Source organism: Scyliorhinus torazame, chromosome 17 (genome assembly GCF_047496885.1).
Source record: "Scyliorhinus torazame isolate Kashiwa2021f chromosome 17, sScyTor2.1, whole genome shotgun sequence".
Classification (NCBI taxonomy): domain Eukaryota; kingdom Metazoa; phylum Chordata; class Chondrichthyes; order Carcharhiniformes; family Scyliorhinidae; genus Scyliorhinus; species Scyliorhinus torazame.
Genome location: NC_092723.1, coordinates 62,121,029 through 62,134,048, shown reverse-complemented (window position 1 = coordinate 62,134,048; position 13,020 = coordinate 62,121,029). Strand labels below are relative to the sequence as shown.

Here is a 13,020-nt window from a genome sequence, read left to right as displayed (position 1 = left end):
GGTCACTGCTTCCTAGGGGATCTTTTACTCTGAGATTGTTTATGAAACCTGCCTCATTGCACATTATCAAATCCAAAGTAGCCTGATCCCGAGTTGGATTCACAACATATTGTTTCAGGAAATTGTCCTGAATACACTCAATGAATTCTTCCTCATGGCTACATCTGTCAATTTGTTTTCCCAATCTACATGAAGAATAAAGTCACCCGTGATTAAAGTACTGCCTGTTTTACATGCCTTTATTATTTCCTGATTTATTTTCCATCCTTCAGTATAACTACTTTTTGGGAGGCCTATAGACTACTCTGACCAGTGTCATCGTGCCCTTGTTATTTTTACCTCCATCCATGCGGATTGTACATCTTCCAATCCAAGATCATTTCTTGCTATTTTACTTATTCCATCTTGTACTAACAAAGTTATCCCACAGCCTTTCCATCCAGCCTGTAATTGGGAACGTTTAATTTGCATGTGGATCAGATTGATTAGGTCATTGCAGAATTTATTTCCCAAATTTTAAACTAAAATAACCTGCATGGCGCAATTGATCTAGACACACTTTAATCAATGTAACTCTGACAGTGAATATGTGCATAATGCTAGTCATATTTAGATGTGCAGCTCACATCCATAGACGTGGGCGGCACGGTGATTAGCAGTGCTGCCTCAGCGCCAGTGACCCCGTTCAATTCTGGCCTTGGGTGACTGTCCATGTGGAGTTTGCTCTCTCTTCCCGTGTCTGCATGGGTTTCCTCCCACAGTCCAAAGATGTGCAGGTTAGATGGATTGGCCATGTTAAATTGCCCCTTAGTATCCAAAGATGTGCAGGTTAGGTTGATTGGCCATGCTAAATTGCCCCTTAGTGTCCAAAGATCTGCAGGTTAGGTGGAATTATGGGGTTACCGGAATAGAGCGGGGGAGTGGCCTAAATAAGGTGCTCTTTCAGGGGGTTGCAGATTCGATGGGCCAAATGGCCACCATCTGCACTGTAGTGGTTCTATGGCATCAACCTAATTCTTCTTGCTCTGTCTATAAATAATGGTTGTATTTTCAGATTTTTAAGAAAGACTTTGGCTGGCATTGTCTTCCTTTCCACTTGTTAGTCTGACCTGTTTCGACTCCTGCAGTTCGCATCCAATCAATAGAAGCTGTTAGCTCTTTGATCTGATTTTTCAGGAATTGATTCTGTCGCTGACTGTCTTATCAGTGACATTTGTTGACTATTTGTACTTTAGAGGATATTAATGTAAGCTGAGCATTTCTTGCAGGAGTTCTACGAGAAAATTAAGCTGATTTATTTTAACTAGAACATAATTGGTTGAATTTTTGTTTTCCTCATTTTTGTTGCTTTTGGGTGCAAAGTATATCCAATTTAGGATTGGTCATGGTTGCTTGGGATTTCATTTAAGATGGAACTTACTTTTTAATATTATTTTCCATTCCCATAATGTTGTACACCTATCTCTGTTGAAAGAGCAATTGCTGCTTGCTATTAGGCTTTGACAGTGCTCTGTTTGGTAGGTGGGCAAGAATGTGTCTAATTCTCCCCAATAGCAAACAACAGTTCGGACCAGTAGTCTTATTTCCCATTTTTTCTGCTGTTCTATTTTAAGGTATACAAGACCTTGGCCGTAATTACCCGGCCGTTGAGATTCACTTTTTCCCCTTGCAGTTCCCCCCCCCCCCCCGCCCCCAAACACGGGGAGAATGTACATTCTCCACACGGACAGTGACCCAGAGCCGGGATCGAACCTGGGACCTCGGCACCGTGAGACTGCAGGGCTAACCCACTGCGCCACACTGCTGCCCGTTTTTCCCCCCTTCTGCGGCTCTGGGACATCTATGGGACCACAGGTTAGATTGTTACCACCCATATAGGAGATTGTAAACACAACTCCAAAGCATTCCGCTGCCTATGTCTGAGAACATTCGCTCTCCATATGTCTTGTTGCGACATGAGCTTTTGGTGTGTGGAATATACTTAAAACACTGATGGGCCAATAGTTTGAAGATGATGAATTGTAATTGTTTGGTCTCATTAAGCACTATTAATTATGGTACCGGCATTATTGAGGCTGCATAATGTATGAGTGACTTTGTAAGGATAGTGGAAAATTAAGTATTGCAAGCCAGGCTCAAGTTGGCTTAACATCGGGTATGCTGCAGTGGGGGAAAAAAATCTGATTGGTAGAAAGTTGACTCTTAACTGCCCTCTGAAATAGCCAGCCATTCAGTTCAAGGGTTATTTAGGGATGGGCAATAAGTGCTAGCTCAGCCAGCTATGCTCACATCACATGGATGAATACATTTTTATCAGCACTTTTATTGAAATGGGAAGACCTTTGCTTCCTGACACAATTTCATATAAAAGGTTTATGCAATTTAAGTGACATTTTACTTAAATCACTCCAAATTCAGAATGTTCAAATTAAAATCTTTAACTTATTTGAAAGTAAAGAAATCTCAATTTTTTTTTATCAAAAGTAAAATGTGTTATGTTTATCTTCAAGCATGATGCCCATTTAATATTTGCAAAATGAGCTAAACTGCCACTTTTTTGTTGTGTACCTTGTATCTGGAGTCTGTAACTTTCCTGTTCCTTCATTGTGTACAGTACAATATTTATGTAAGTAATTCAATATTGCAGGAACTGAATATTTTTCCAAGGAGGGAAGTGCACTCAACCACAAAATCTCAAACTGGCTCCTGTAACTTTCCATGGCTACCCTTCTTTCCTTAGGAGTTGGCTCTGTTTTCATGTACTTTCCAGGTCTTTATGTAATAATCCTACAGATGAGTTAGCACTCTGAACTAAAGTCTTTAACTGCAGTTCTTGTGTCTCCCTTTCCACCGGACCGTTCTCACCCATGGTTCTCATACGCCGGGCCTCTTTTGGATGAAATGCAGGTTGGGAACACACAAATGCTGGCAGCAGAATGCAGAGGAAGATTTTGGAGCATGTGATGAATCAAGTAGCTGCGAACAGGAGCCCTGTCCGATTAAGGATGGCGAGTGGGCATCTGAAGCTGGAGGGCTTTGTTGAAATTCAATCAAGGGATGTGGGCTTCGCTGGCTAGGTCTTGCACTTGAGAAGGTGGTGGTGAGCTGCCTTCTTGAACCACTACAGTCCATGTGGTGTAGATGAACCCACGGTGCTGAGGGAGAGAGTTCCCAGTGACATTAAAGGAATGGCAGTATATTTCCGTGTGAGAATGGTGTGTGGCTTGAAGGGGAACTTCTGTGGTAGTTTTCTCACATATCTTCTGCCCTTGTCCTTCTACAGTGTTTCTCAAACTTTTCCAGCTATGGAACCTTTTTAGAACATAGAACATACAGTGCAGAAGGAGGCCATTCAGTCCATTGAGTCTGCACCGACACGCTTAAGCCCTCACTTCCACCCTATCCCCGTCACCCAATAACCCCATCTAACCTCTTTTGGGTTACTAAGGGCAATTTATCATGGCCAATCCACCTAACCTGCAAGTCGTTGGACTGTGGGAGGAAACTGGAGCACCTGGAGGAAACCTACGCAGACACGGGGAGAAGGTGCAGACTCCGCACAGACAGTGACCCAGCAGGGAATCGAACCTGGGACCCTGGAGCTGTGAAGCCACAGTGCTAATAGCTTGTGCTACAGTGCTGCCCACGAACCTTTTTGACCTCCAGGAGTACTGAAGGAACACCTGAGAAACGTTATTGCAGAATTAAACCAAAAAAGAATTATTGGACAATAGGTACAAATATACAAAAATTAACTTAAAAGATGTGTCTATATCTTGTATGTATATAATTATTTAAATAAAGTTCTGTTATTCAACAGATATTTCCAAGTGTTAGCTTCATCTTGTTATTTTTAATGGGAGCACCCACTCTCACCTACTTTCACAGTCACCCACAGACATTCTTCTTGGGCCCCCTCTTACCCCTCAGCCGTAACTTTTCTCTGGGATCCACAGTCGGTCCAGCCACGGAACCTCTGCAGGGGTTCCGCAGAACCCAGTTTGGAAACCCCCACCCTTCTAGACGACAGTGGTTCTGGATTTGGAAGGTACTGTCTAAGAAGCCTTGTAGAGTTCTTGTAGTGCATCCTGTAGCTGCTATACAGTGCTGCTACTTTACGTAGACGGTGGAGGGAGTGAATGTTTGTGGATGGGGTACGAATCAAGCGGGCTGCTTTGTCCTCGATGGTGTCAAGCTTCTTGATTGTTGGTGGAGCTGCATTCACCCTGACAAGTGCCATTGTAGATTGCGGGCAGGCTTTGGGGAGTCTGGAGATGAGTTACTCACAGGATTCCAAGCCTCTGACCTATCTCTTGTAGCCACAATATTTATATGGCTAGTCCAGTTAAGTTTCTGTTCAGTGGTAACCTCCAGAATGCTGATAATGGCGGACCTATCCATGCTAATCCATTGAATGTCAGGGGACAATCTCGTTGGAGATTGTCATTGGCTGGCACTTATGTGACTTGTTTAATTTACACCACCATTCACGGCTGGATGTGGCAGGATTGCAGAGCTTAGATCTTATCCAGTGGTTGTGGAATCACTTAGCTCTGTCAGTACTTGGGCTGTTTGGCATGCAAGTAGTCTTGTGTTGTAGCTTCGCCAGGTTGACACCTTTTTAGGTTTGTCTGATATGGCTCCTGGCTTGCCCTCCTGCACTCCTCATTCAGCTAGGGTTGATCCCCTGGTTTGTTGGTAATGGTAGAGTGGGAGAGGAGTCGGATCCTGAGGTTACAGATTGTGGTTGAGTACAATTCTGCGGCTGCTGATGGCCCACAGCACTTCTGTGGTTGCCCGGTCTGCAGTTTTTAGATCTGTTCGAAATCTATGCCATTTAACATTATGGTAGTGACACACAAACGCGATGGAGAGTATACCCATTGTGAGGATAGGATTTTGTCCCCACAATGATTGTACAGTGGTCACTCCTACCAATACTGCCATGCGCAGATGCATCTGCGGCATGCAGGTTGGTGAGGATGAGGTCTGGTATGTGGTTCCCTCACCACCTGCCACAGACCCTGTATAGCAGCAATGTCCGTTAGGGCTCAGTCCGTTGCAATGCTACCAAGCCACTCTTGGTGACAGACATTAAAGTTCCCCTTTCCAGAATACATTCTGAGCCCTTACCACCCTCTGCTTCTTCCAAGTGGTATTCAACATGGAGGTGTACAGCTTCATCAGTTGAGGAGGAACAGTACGTGGTAATCAGCCGGAGGTTTACTTGCCTGTGTTTGACCTGATGCCATGAGACTTAATGGGATCCGGAGTCCTTTCATAAGAGGCAGTCCAACACTGAATGATCAATAACCCTACCATCACAGGTTAATGGTGTTGGTGTAGGTTGGAGCTCTAGAGCTGCCACATCATTGGGGAGGCACTCCCCCACAGTATGATTTGTGGTCACAGCTTTGGCCTCTGTCGGGGGTGGGGTAGAGGGGGTTAATTGAATGTTGTCATTGTTGAATACGTTTATTCATCAGCTGGGCTTTGGCCCCAGGGAGAAACAGATCAATGCCTTTAATTGGCAATTTAATTGGCTATCTGTAGCTAGCAGGTGAGTGTAGCTGTCTCCTCCCCTGTCGCCATTTCCATGTAACCTCCCTCAAAATAGCCTGCAAGTGGGACTGTAACGGCAGACAGAATCCCTCACCATAGGCAGAAAATTGGTGGCATATCCGCCTCCAGTCCCACCCCTGCATCTGCTTGGAAATTCGGCCCCTTATCCCTCATGTGAGAGGTACAGGAACTGGCAGGATTAGTGCCTCCTTCAGGAATCTGCTTCCTGTTAGGGGATTATGAAGATTGTTGCAGCTATGTCCACAGCAACTCTTCAAATAGAAAGTCGGATGATGGGGAAGACATCTAAACATATAGAGATATGGGGCGAGAGACGGAGAAAGAAACAAAGGTGAAAATATTTACGCAAATAAAATGTTTCTGCTGTATCCCAATATTTAAAGGATAGGGAGTTCTGATATTCACAACCAATACCAACTGAAATACATGTTCTGGTCCTTCATCTTGCTGTCATTTGTGGGACCTTGCTCTTCATAAAATGTTGATGTGTTTGGAAACCACAACCATTAACAATTCACCTGAATATGAAGATGTTTCAGAATTGTGTTAATACTCCACACAAAGGCTTGAAAATCTGCCTTTCATCGCAAATGGGCCATTTGGATATAGTCTTAAGGATGTATTAATTCACTCAAAACTGTAGGTAACTGTCCAACAAATTATGTATTTGGTTGACATGTTGGGAATTTAAAGATCATTTATCTCCATTTTAATTTATTGAATTCTATAATATTTTCATTGCATTATCACCTTTTTAAAATGTTAAATTTTGAACTAAAAGTCTAGATTGTGTTTTCACTAAATCTTATGCAGTCAAAATCTTGCAACCCTATAAAATATTGCATGTTTTGCCTGTCTTTAGGCTCGCAAACTGGCTATGCCAACCTGTGATGAAGGAAAAATAAATCCCTTCAGCTGTTCATGTAGCAGTTATGTCACTGGAATCCCTGCGGCTGCATTATGTACACTAAACTGCCCCGAATGCTGCTGCCCCGAACCTGTATAGTTGAAATTCTTCTGCTGCTGGGGCCCGTGAACCTGTGTAGCCAAACTGTGCAGGCTGTCACATGTCCTCTGAGGGATGGAGCTCAACTAATGCCCAGGCAGAGATTAATCCTCGGCACTAATTTACAGCCTCTATCGCACAAACTCACAGAATAGGCCAAGTAGGAATTATGGTTTAGCTATTAACAAAACCATCAAGGGGATTTCTGTAAGATGAGGTTTGCTTGTTTGTTTTTTTAAATACATTTTTCAATTTGACATTTATTTTCTGTCCCAGTCCAGCTCTATTGATGCAGTGTTCTTGAGGTTACAGTTGTGTGGTGGCTAAAAGGGTTGAGGGTATTGAGCTGCGAAGGTTCGCAGTGACGGTTTGGTTGAATGCATGAGGCTTTCTGTAATGCTTGGGCCATTTTCTTCTCTGCAGTGCATGAAGATTTGAAGCTCAGTAACGTGCAGATAATTCAAGGTCTTGCTGTCGTGTAGAAGATGTCAGGCTCTTACGATGAATCCAGTGGATTAGAGGAAACGACTGACAGTTTCTGGGAGGTACTGCAACTTTCTTGCTATACTTTGGAAGATGAGAATATTGCCAGATAAATGACTTAACCAAGCCTGATTATTTCAAAGTAAATTTTGCAGTAGTTTCCTTATTGCAAGCTGCATTGGTAAATTGTTGTTTGATAAGGGCTGATGGATTCTGATGCTTTATACACGGTCGAGTGCTGTTAAGGGTACTATTTATTAATCGGAAATTGCGATGATGTGTTAGGGCAGGTTGTGTGCATTGCAGAAAATGTGCTGCAGCTTTACTTAAATGATTAATGAAACTACGTATGATATTGCGCTGTTATTTCAGTTCAGTATGAGTTAGAACCTACTAACCACTGTGTCTATTTGTGACATAACCTGCTATTTAGCTGTGTATGGCCTGAGTATAATATGTATTCACCTAAAGACATTTCAAACCGAAAGTACACCTATTATGGTGGCTCAGGATGTCCGTTAAATGGTTTGTGTTTTTAAAATTACTCATTGAGAATAAGTACTTTGGTAAATGCTTGAGTGCAGTGGATTTTATCAGAACTTGCTTTTTAAAAACAATTCCTGTGGAAGGATGAGTGAAGTATTTGGAATGTAATGTTGTCTTACAAAGCACAGCGGTATGCCTATCTTCTCTCCTTCAAGGTGCTGATCTTTACTGAGATATCCTCTGTGGTTTGTAGCCCTCCAGCCCCTTACTCAAGTGGCTATTCTTTCTATGAGCTTGGAGGCGGAGTGTCAGTAAGCTATTTAATCTGCACTGAGACGATCTTAGCTGAGCCAGATTCTCTCTGCCCTTGCTCTATTTATCCAGTGTCATTGGGCAACCATCAGGGGGAAGTGAGAACCCGGGTTGTGTGTGCTTTAATCAATCTCTTCTCTCCCTTCCAGTCAGCTCCACAATGTTGAAGTCCATTTTAGAACCTCAAATAACATACTGGCTGAGTATTATTAGCTCTTGAACCAAAGACCCCCTGTATCTAGAAGTATTTAGATTTGACTATGGAGAGAAGTGGCCATCAGAGGAGGCTGTGCCTGGTTATTAACGATGGTATTTTCTATTCTATCACACTTCCTAGCTTTACACGTTCTATATACTCCCTCAGTCTTTCCCTGCTGCAGATCTCCACTGGTATTGCTTTTAATGTTTGTTTTATCGGGTCCCTTGGCGTTACCCACCCTCTCCATACTTAAAGTATCTTGCTTATGCCCTGCGAGAAGCCACTCACCCTGCGCTCTGCCTGCCACTAATCTCGTTCTTCATGAGGGTGGGCTGTACACTTCACCTTTGCTATTACTCCGCTCAGCTACAGGTTTTCAAACTTCTCCTCCGATGCTTTAACTTAAAACAAGCAAATTGGATTATCAATATAAATGGGATATTTTGATTTGTAGCTCTCCCCAAATGGATCAATGCAACGATAAATGATTTGGACAACGCTGCAAAATAAAATTCTGTGGTAATTTCAAAACACAGTTCTATAACTGTCCTTCAGTACCAAACTGTTAAAAGTACAGTGCCTTTCTCAGAAGTATAGTGAATGTACAGGTTCTGACTGGGAATCGGGGGTCTCCACAATGTGGGGAGAGAGGTGGCAGGACAAGGACAAGAAAAGGAAAATTCCATCCAAGTACCCATTTAATGTGGTAGTGTGATGTAATTCAATGTGAGCATCACTGTACACTATGTACTGTAAATAGCATTTGCCCTATGATGCGGATCCTTTTTTTGTTTTCTTGTGTATTGCTTTGCTAATTTTAGCTCCTGAACTGTTAAGTATTGGACATAGGCTGAGACATAGAGCGTGTTTGAGGAATCCTATAAATGGGGCTGTGCGAAGGTCTTTTTTAAAAACTGGATGTGGCATGCAAGTGGCATTTTCACACAATGCCTTTTTGGATTGTAATCATCTTCTGGGTGAGCTATCTCTCCCCTTCCCTTATATGAAACACAGTAGTTAACCCAGAATCCTATGTACAGCTGGAAAAATAATAAGTAAATTAAATGTGTAATTATTCATTGATCTCCTCCACAAAAGCAAATCCAAATGACATTTTATTCCAAAGGTGTTATCCCCTTCATATCTTGTTTTTGATCTTTTTGAATGGTTTTCTCTCAATGAAAAACTTTTGTGTCATATATTGTACCAGCTGAGAGAATGGCATTGCCTCCTCCCAGCCCTCTGCTAGTGACCACCTTGAGATGACTGCGAGGACTTTGAATAATATCCTCCCTGACGATGTGACTATTGGGTCCGATATCAGGTCCGTTTTCTATAAAATCCAAGGTCCTTCAGTAAAATATATTCACTTGTGAAATTAAAGTTATCGAGATGTGTTTCTCAGTGTTTAGTACATTATTAGTTAACATGACACATAGTGAAGAACAGACTATATTTAGAATGTCCTACTGGAGTGAAGGACTCCTGTTGTTCCTCTATGTTGCAGGCTACACTGACATTACACTGCAATTTGAGAGAAGAGAGGCAAACCTGAACATCTCAATAACAAAATATTGGAACAATTTAAAATGGCTAATGCAAGATTACAAATGCATATTTCTCATATGGGCAATAAATGTTGGACCTAGCCAGTGATGTCCACATCCCGTGAATGAATTTTTAAAAAAGCATAAGCCACAGCTCCTTATTTTAATTTATCTTTTGCCTTGAAGATTTTTCTTTTCATTATTTTGAAAGGGATCAAGAAGGTCCCATGTCTTTCAACTACCTGCATACTGTGCCTCTAATATTATGTACAAGTTCATCTTCCCTAATTAAAATGTTGTCCCATCATTCATCTCAAATAGAGGATTAATGGCAGCCTCCAAAGGTTCCTGTGGGAACAAGAGAAGCCTAATATTTATACTCCGTTATGTTTGAATTGAGCAGATAGAGAGTGAGGTGAGGTGAATGTAGGTGGTGAATTTAGCAGTGTAATCTGCACTTCACTTTTGTACTTCCCCATGTTCATATTAATATTAATGAAAATAGCAACAGTAAAATATTGCTCCCAACATTGTAGATTTAGCACCAAGCCTGTGCTCCATCAACAATGCATTAACATGTCAATAGCATGAGGTGTTATGACAGTGTAGATACATTTTGTCTTCCAGGTGAACCATTATTTGAGAATTTTGTTGGTGATGTATGTGTTAATTGTGTGTTAGGAGTGAAGGCCAGATTGCATTAACTTGTCTTGTATTCCCTTGTTCAGAAGGTTGTTGGATTCCCTCAACTGAGGAAATAGCTCCACTATTGAATCCTATCATTTTGATTCATCCAAAACATTGCAATATCTTTTAGCATTTGTAGCACAAAACGAGTTGGTATTTGTGTTTTACTGGATGTAGTATTCATAACTTCACCAATTGATATGAATTGCATATTTATCTGGCTTGGGTAGCGTTAATATGGCAATTGTGATAACCAGATTGGTTACTTGGAAATGGTCAGAAAATTCAGTTTATTTGTTCTGGTCAACCAACAAAAAAAGACTTTATGGTATGGGGACTTTTTCTTTCTTAATTTGTGACTTCCACAAATAGAAAATGGATTGAATGGTTGAACAGAATCCACACATGTCAGGGAGATGAATAGTTTCCTGAACAGCTCAAAGCTGCGGAGGGTTTGGGAACACATTTCAATGGCTTGTACCTCCAATGTGGCCACCGATGATTGAACAAAGTACATGGGAATGATGAACAGGCCAGTGACAAAAACAAGCAAAAGACATGGATCTGAAAGAGTGTTGGCTGAGACCATGGAGGTATTGAAAGTGAGATTAAAGGACTTTGAAATTGATATGGAGTGACACGGAGTTTCTGGAGCTTGGTGAGGATGAAAGTGCCGGACTTGAAATGAGTAAGGACATGAGGAACATAATTCTGAATGAGGTGTAATTTACGAAGGATGCAAATATGAAGCCAGATGAATCATTAGAGACGAATAGAGTAATGTCTAAGTGATAAAAGCATAGGCCAGAATCTCCATTGCAAGAAGATAGAAGGCAGGCAGTGTTTCAAAGGGGACAAAGTGCAAGCTGGGAGCTAAGCTGAAGTGATGGTGAAGGGATAAATGAAATGAGCTAATTGGCCTTTTCTTCACTCTTTCCCATGTGATGTCTTGGTTTTTGCATTTGAAGGTCTAGTACAGTGAAACTTTTGGATTGCAGCTTAGATTGCAGTTGAAGTTGTCACTTGCCAGTAAAGTTAACACATGGAATGAGATTGGGTTGTTTCTGTCGACTTCCTAGTGAGTGCAGCTTTATTGGAAACTGGTCAAAATTTGACGCAACTGTTAATCTTCAAGAGAAAAGCCGTAATGGTGAATGATTTGGGAAAAGGAAGCAATTCACACAGTACGGTAGGGCATGCATCTTCCAGATTGTGACTAAGACACATGGTTATCTTAACATCTGGTGGTGCTGAACCAAACTTTGGAATACTTTATGCTGATGCTGAACAAAGGAGTTCTATTCCCCAAACCTTACAATGCTATGCCTTAGGCGTGACAATTCATAAATAAAAACAATCTTGCACTACCATTTTGTCTTGTCAAAGTGATGACCTGTGTAGATGGCTCTTCATTAAAATATTGCATCAAATCACGTAACAGACTTTGCTTTTCTGAATATTGCATATGTCCGTGGTCCTTCAGTTCCAATCTGTACTTTGGTTTTGTGCCGTACTGTGAATGTCATAGCTTCAATAATGAAAGAGAAATTTGAGTGTAATAGATTTACTTTGCATGAGGGCTTGTTGCCATATAATTGATACCAAGGGTGCGATTCTCCGACCCCCCCACCGGGTCGGAGAATCGCCGGGGGCCGGCGTGAATCCCGCCCCCGCCATGTCGTGAATTCTCCGCCACCGGAGATTCGGCGGGGGCGGGAATCGCGCCGTGCCGGTCGGCGGGAATCCCCCGGCGATTCTCCGGTCCGCGATGGGCCGAAATCCCGCCGCTGTCAAGCCACGCCCGCCGGCGTGGATTGAACCACCTTTGGGACGGCGGGACATGGCGCCGCGGGCGGGCTCCGGGGTCCTGAGGGGGGGCGCGGGGTGATCTGGCCCCGGGGGGTGCCCCCACGGTGGCCTGGCCCGCGATTGGGGCCCACCGATCCGCGGGCGGGCCTGTGCCGTGGGGCACTCTTTTCCTTCCGCCTTCGCCATGATCTCCACCATGGCGGAGGCGGAAGAGACCCCCTCCACTGCGCATGCGCGGGGATGCCGTGAGCGGCCGCTGACGCTCCCGCGCATGCGCCGCCCGGCAAAGTCAGTTTCGCGCCAGCTGGCGGGGCATCAAAGGCCTTTCCCGCCAGCCGGCGGGGCGGAAATCAGTCCGGCTCGGGCCTAGCCCCTCAAGGTGAGGGTTAGTCTCCGCACCTTTGGGGCGGCGCGATGTCGGACTGATTCGCGCCGTTTTTGGCGGCAGTCGGCGGACATCGCGCCGATTGCGGAGAATCCCGCCCCAAATGTGTACACATTTCTTTATATTTAAGCTGAAGAAGAGGGGCTGGTTTAGCTCACTGGGCTAAATCGCTGGCTTTTAAAGCAGACCAAGGCAGGCCAGCAGCACGTTTCAATTCCCGTACAAGCCCCCCCGAACAGGCGCTGGAATGTGACAACTAGGGGCTTTTCACAGTAACTTCATTGAAGCCTACTCGTGACAATAAGCGATTTTCATTTTTTTCATTTTCAAGAAACAGTGCAACTTATGATATGTAAAATTCTTAAAAGGCTATTTGTCTCCAGCAACATGCCAAACCAGGATTCAATAATTAGGATGCAAAAGTTCTAACTTTTACTTTTGAATCTTTTCTGCTAAAATCTAAAGCAACCTCTCAAGACTCTGGTTGTGTCAAGCCTCTCCTTCAGTTTAATCATCTTGTTCT

At 43.2% G+C, this 13,020-nt stretch overlaps 1 protein-coding gene across 7 annotated transcripts in view; it reads left to right on the top strand.

Annotated features, from left to right (window-relative positions):
- Positions 1 to 13,020, top strand: part of pacsin1b (protein kinase C and casein kinase substrate in neurons 1b) — a 472,183-nt gene that overhangs the window by 274,676 nt on the left and 184,487 nt on the right. For 4 of the 7 annotated variants that reach the window (XM_072480514.1, XM_072480512.1, XM_072480518.1 and 1 more), the window contains exon 2: positions 7,013 to 7,134. The exons of 1 other annotated variant lie outside the window; for it this stretch is intronic. In XM_072480514.1, coding sequence (XP_072336615.1) covers positions 7,075 to 7,134 — 60 coding nt within the window. In that variant the 5' untranslated portion in view covers positions 7,013 to 7,074. Of the gene's footprint in view, positions 1 to 6,670; positions 6,807 to 7,012; positions 7,135 to 13,020 lie in introns of those variants that run through there. 2 more of the 7 variants (XM_072480513.1, XM_072480516.1) reach the window with 2 other exon arrangements.